This window comes from Stomoxys calcitrans, chromosome 3, assembly GCF_963082655.1.
Source record: "Stomoxys calcitrans chromosome 3, idStoCalc2.1, whole genome shotgun sequence".
Classification (NCBI taxonomy): domain Eukaryota; kingdom Metazoa; phylum Arthropoda; class Insecta; order Diptera; family Muscidae; genus Stomoxys; species Stomoxys calcitrans.
Genome location: NC_081554.1, coordinates 48,218,136 through 48,224,340, shown reverse-complemented (window position 1 = coordinate 48,224,340; position 6,205 = coordinate 48,218,136). Strand labels below are relative to the sequence as shown.

At 38.3% G+C, this 6,205-nt stretch overlaps 1 protein-coding gene across 1 annotated transcript in view; it reads right to left on the bottom strand.

Moving 5' to 3' along the window:
- Positions 1-1,240: 1,240 nt before the first annotated feature.
- Positions 1,241-6,205, bottom strand: part of LOC106082776 (transient receptor potential-gamma protein) — a gene marked incomplete in the record, with an annotated part of 109,873 nt that continues 104,908 nt past the window's right edge. The window contains 1 exon segment of the mRNA XM_059365203.1: positions 1,241-2,191. Within this exon segment, the coding sequence (XP_059221186.1) occupies positions 1,949-2,191 (243 nt within the window).

Here is a 6,205-nt window from a genome sequence, read left to right as displayed (position 1 = left end):
CGATGGTTGAGCGCAATGCAAAACGAAAAAAGTTTGGCAAAGTGTTGTGTTTGTTGTTATTGGCATTTTTTTTTTTTGATAAGTGAAGTTAGAATAAGGAGAGGAAGATGTATCTTGTTTCTTCATAGCGCTGGAGAGCAGTTAAACTTAAAGAGCTCTGTTGCTAACTATGATGTGTGTTTTACAATCTATACAACACCATGAGCCATTTCACAAATCATGCCGAGTAACCAATGCAATGCTTTAACAACATTACACATTTGCCTAAATTTTTGAAGGTTGTTTGTTATTCTATTCTTTGAATAGAGGACATTTAACTTAGTGGCATATAGGCCGACAAATATTCTGCATAGAATCGTAAGCAGATTTTAAGATCAAACAAGATAGCGGAATCAGACAAAATTATATATTGACAAAATTTTTTGAGAAATAATATTTGACACAATTGTGACATATAAATTTTCTTGATGTGTGATTACTTAATAAAATCATTTTGTATGGACGTATATATTTTTCGTTGCAATGAATGCTAATGAGATTATTTTCATTTTGTTTATTAATGAAAATATCAAAAGTTTTTCCTTCAGAGAAAAACTCCCGTTAACATAAAAAACGACGTACAGTGGGCCAAACGACAAAAAAATTGGAAATAAGTCTACAACTTTTTATCTGTTGATCTTGATCAACTTTGATACCCTGTATCTCACCCTGTTTTAAAGAAATGGACTTACAGCAGCACTTTCCTTAAGCCTATGTCTTCCTCTACAAATGTCTAGAACATTTTGTTCCGCTAAGATCAACAGATAAAAATTGTAGACTTATTTCCAATTTTTTTTTGGTGTTTGGCCCACTGTGCGACTTTTTATTTTCTTCAAATGAGTGACAATGCATGACACCCTACATTTTTTTTTTTGGCGATAGAGGAAATGTTTCATGTTTGCGAGTTATAATCATTTGTATTGGTGATGTGTGCTTGATATGGTGAGAGTTAGAGAGAAGAGAAACACGAAAGGTGAGTTTGTGTTGGAGAATAGTTTTGTGCTCTGGTTATGTGTAGGAGAGGTTAAACATGATACTGATTAGGTATATAGAAGGTGTTTTGATAATGAAACTTTGGTAGTTGTTTAAAATAATAACTTACTTATGATCCAATGGGGGGAAAAGCTAGATGGCGTGCTTGAGTAAATTCTTGTGTGGTGAATAGGGTGAGTTTTAATGGCTTTGGTGTTGGTTAGGAAAATGGTGTTTTGCTTAATTTTGGTGGTGTGTTTTCTTCTCCCACAAATTGGGTTAAATACGCATACGCATCTTTTGTTTTCTTTTTGTTACAAGAAAACTTTGTAATATTTTTGTTTTTTGGTTTCTCATTTTGTTTAATACTTAACATTTTATTATTGTTTCTTTGGTTGTTGATATTTTGTTTTGTTACGTTTTTTTTTTTCTCATAGTGTTTTTTCCCATTTTTGTTTTCAATAGTGGAGTGTTTAGGTAGGTTGGTATCATTTTGGTGAAGAAACGGCAGTGTTTCGTTCTGTTTCCATATGGCAGCATTGTTTGTTGAACCATAAATGCGGGTGGTGTTTTCGTTTTTAAATTGTTGAAATTTATGAAGCCAATGGTCCTTCGTCTCCCCACGACTTGCTTCCACATAAAACGATGAACGATGCACAATGAATCATGTACAAACAATCAATTCCTGATCTTGTTATTTTTTTTTTCCAAAAAATAAAAGCAATGGCCCACTTCGTTTGTTCGTTGGCGTTACGTTCCATTGAACTCTGAGTGTTTTACTACAATGATTGGTTTTTTTGTTTTTCATCTTGTTTGTAGCCTCTTCTTTCTCTTTATTCCCTTCATTTACTTACGTTTGGGGGTTTTTGGGTTTGATGGGGCCATTGCTGCCGTTCGTTTCCTTTTTGATTTAGCTTTGGTTGCGGAGGTGTGCCATCTAATGGATCACACCCGTTGAGGCACCACTACTGCCACTGATCAATGGTTCGCGCGAATTGACGGATGTATTGGATGGGTCCAGATGTTGCTTTTCACTGGCCAGCGTGAATTCCGTTGACGTTTCCACTGAGTCATGCTGACTTTGTGTCTGCTCGTGGCGTCTAGGTTTTGCTGCAAGTGCTGCATCCTTGTTTTGAGCATTTCCATCCGATGCTGGATAGCTGGACACACGTTTTAGAGCCTTTTCGTTTTAAATGAAAATAAAGGGAGGGAAATTTTTATTGAATGAAACGGAGATTTTACAAACAAAAGATAAACAATAACGAAAAGGTAATTCCATCTATAGCAGTTTTTTTTGTTTAAAAAATGATAACAAATAAGTGCATACATAAATAATTATAATTCTAAAATCAACGAAAATTTTGAAAAAAATAATGCCTGTGAATAAAACTTCAAACAAATTGTCAATAAAAATTAATTTGATAAATATTTTTTTAAAAATATCACATCTTTTATAATTTATATTATGAAAATCGAAATGGTAAAAACCAAATTGTCAGAAAATCAAAAAAGAAACCAGTAAGGAAAGGCAAAAGTCGAGCAGAGCCGACTATATGATACCCTACACCTACCCTACAATTATAAATTCGGGCAATATATAAATATATATGTATATGAGAGCTATATCTAAATCTGAACCGACTATTAAACAGATCGTTTGAAAATTGTTGTTACTACGGCCATATAAATGCCAATCGGGCGATTCATATATATGGGAGCTATATCTAAATCTGCACCGATTTTCAGGAAATTTCGCAAATATGTTAAAATCGTTAACGAAACAATCTATGCCCAATTTTGTGCAGATCGGTTGAAAATTGTAGCTACTATGGCCATTTAAGTGCAAATCTGGCGATATATATATATGGGAGCTATATCTAAATCTGCACCGATTTTGATGAAATCTAGCAGATATGTTAAGATCAGTAGCAAAACAATCCGTGCCAAATTTTGTGCAGATCGGTTGAAAATTTTAGCTACTACGGCCATTTAAGTGCAAATCGGGCGATACATATATATGGGAGCTATATCTAAATCTGAACCGATTTTGATGAAAATTTGCAGATATGTTAAAATCAGTAACAAAACAATCCATGCCAAATTTTGTGCAGATCGGTTGAAAATTGTAGCTACTGCGGCCATTTAAGTGCAAATCGGGCGATACATATATATGGAAGCTATATCTAAATCTGAACCGATTTTGATGAAATCTTGCAAATATGTTAAAATCAGTAACAAAACAATCCATGCGCAATTTTGTGCAGATCGGTTGAAAATTGTCCTTACTACGGCAATTTAAGTGCAAATCGGGCGATACATATAAAGGGTGATTTTTTTGAGGTTAGGATTTTCATGCATTAGTATTTGACAGATCACGTGGGATTTCAGACATGGTGTCAAAGAGAAAGATGCTCAGTATGCTTTGACATTTCATCATGAATAGACTTACTAACGAGCAACGCTTGCAAATCATTGAATTTTATTACCAAAATCAGTGTTCGGTTCGAAATGTGTTCATTCACCGTTCAGCGATGAGGCTCATTTCTGGTTGAATGGCTACGTAAATAAGCAAAATTGCCGCATTTGGAGTGAAGAGCAACCAGAAGCCGTTCAAGAACTGCCCATGCATCCCGAAACATGCACTGTTTGGTGTGGTTTGTACGCTGGTGGAATCATTGGACCGTATTTTTTCAAAGATGCTGTTGGACGCAACGTTACGGTGAATGAACACATTTCGAACCGAACACTGATTTTGGTAATAAAATTCAATGATTTGCAAGCGTTGCTCGTTAGTAAGTCTATTCATGATGAAATGTCAAAGCATACTGAGCATCTTTCTCTTTGACACCATGTCTGAAATCCCACGTGATCTGTCAAATACTAATGCATGAAAATCCTAACCTCAAAAAAATCACCCTTTATATGCGAGCTATATCTAAATCTAAACCGATTTTTATCGTTCGTCCTTGGGCCAAAAAAGTGATATATGCAAAATTTCGTGATGATTAAACAACAAAAACGACCTGCACTTTGATTACAAGCATACATGGACTCACAGACGGACAGACGGACATGGCTAAATCGAATCAGAAAGTGATTCTGAGCCGATCGGCATACTTATCAATGGGTCGAGCTCTTTTCCCTCTTAGCAATGCAAAGAAATGCACAAATCTATAATACCCTGTATCACAGTGGTGGTGTAGGGTATAAATATTTTAACAGGAATTTTGTCGTAGGTCGGTTGGGATTGTAAATGGGCCATATCGGTTCATGTTTTGATGTAGCTGCCATATTCTTGAACGTCTTGACATTCTATGCCGATTTAGCCATCTCCTTCCGTCCGTCAAACTTTCGAAGCAATAAAGCAAGGCGCTTGAAATTGTGCACCATTACTTCGTAATAGTGTAGGTTGGTTGGGACTGTAAATGGGCCACATCGGTCCATGTTTTGATATAGCTGCCATATAAACCGATATTGGATTTTGACTTCTTGTACGTTAAAGGGCGCAATTCTTATCCGATTTGGCTAATATTTGTGTGACTTGTTTTTGTTATGACTTCCAACAACTGCGACGAGTATGGTTAAAATTGGTCCACAAACTGATATAGCTCCCATATAAACTGTTGTCCTAATTTGACTTCTTGAGCCTCTAGAGGGAGTAGTTATGATCCGATTTGGAGGAAACTTTGCCTTTGAGTGGAGTTGACGTTGACTCGTAATAGTGAGTTATTTTCGAAACAAATTTAGGTCACTCAAGGATAGCTACGATAGCGGCTACGCAAGGCTCCACAAGCCGACAGATGACTGGTCAGCATAGGCTTTTGTCTTAAGCACAAGGCTGAACCTATTTTATCTTCGCATGCCTAAGTCTTTGCCGGTAAACCAATGTGAGGTTGGCTTGGGTGCTTGGGAGAGATAAGTCGACAGATGACTGGTCACCAGGGTCTTTTGACGTAGACATAGGATTCATTTCTTAATCTTCGCATGCCTAGGTTTTCTCCGGCAAGCCAATAAGAGAATGGCTTGGCTTGGTGCTTATGATCTTAAACTCTCGCCGATAAGGAGAGAGGCCCCCTTAATAGGGCAGGCTACACTTCAACGCAAACAGCACAGTAGTCAGCAAAAAGGCTGCGGACACCTGGATGGCATCTCATGCCCAACATAACTAAGACAAACAATAATAATACGGGTCTAAGAACCTTTGATAATACCGCTTAAGACTGCTTGGTGATGGTAGTTATCGACAAAGGCGAAGAACAGGGCCGCATATCTAGGAGCAATTGGAGTGGAATAATCAATGGACTGTCGTCATCTGCATACTCTGATGTCCTTACGGAATTGCCTGGGCCTCCTCCAGTTTGTGACGACGCGGGCTGGTATCGGGACCGATACAAATTAATTGCTTTTGGGGACCAACGCTCAACTGTAAATGTATCGTAGTACCTAAAAAAAGATTGGCGAGATTTGGCCAGGCGCAGCGCTGGATTTAGTCAAGAAGGTAGATATTCCTTCTCGACCAATAACAAGGATTCCCTTAGATCCTGAATCCGTACTTGGGAGACTAAGGGACTGTTATCCCAAACTTTCAAACACCGAATGGAAGATCGGTAGATTGGATCAGACTGGCGACAACCGGAGACCGGAGACTTGTAGTATTCGTACTAAACTCCGGCTGTCTCGCAGACCACAACAAATCCTATGGATTCAACAACTTAAGACTGAAAATGTATAGAAGCGTTGTGTTTAGAGAATCAGGAGTTTACAACACTTGTCCGAGGAACAATAAACCACATCTCTTAAGTCTGGCGGAGTGCAAAAGACTGAAAACTCCCTGCCACGATCAAAACGGAAGTCAACAACTTGAGACAGGACACAACTCAATAGTTGTTGCTGAACACTTGTCTAAGGAATAATCAACCATATCTCTTAAGTCTGGCGGAGTGCAGGAGACTGAAAATCCCCCTGCTGTGATCAAAACAGGAGTTGAAGGCATCGAAATGGTACCCGACAAGCCCTGTGTGGGTGGGTCATCCGGTTGGATTGGCCTCAAGATGAGCTCCTGCCGGGAAGGACGGAACACAAGAGGTACTTCAGCAGCAGTAGCAAGTGAAGCATCTAAGGAGTAACCCTCCAAACCGCAAATGTCCAGTGTCCTGAGGAAGAGTGGTTCCACTGCTTTCTCATCTGCACCTGG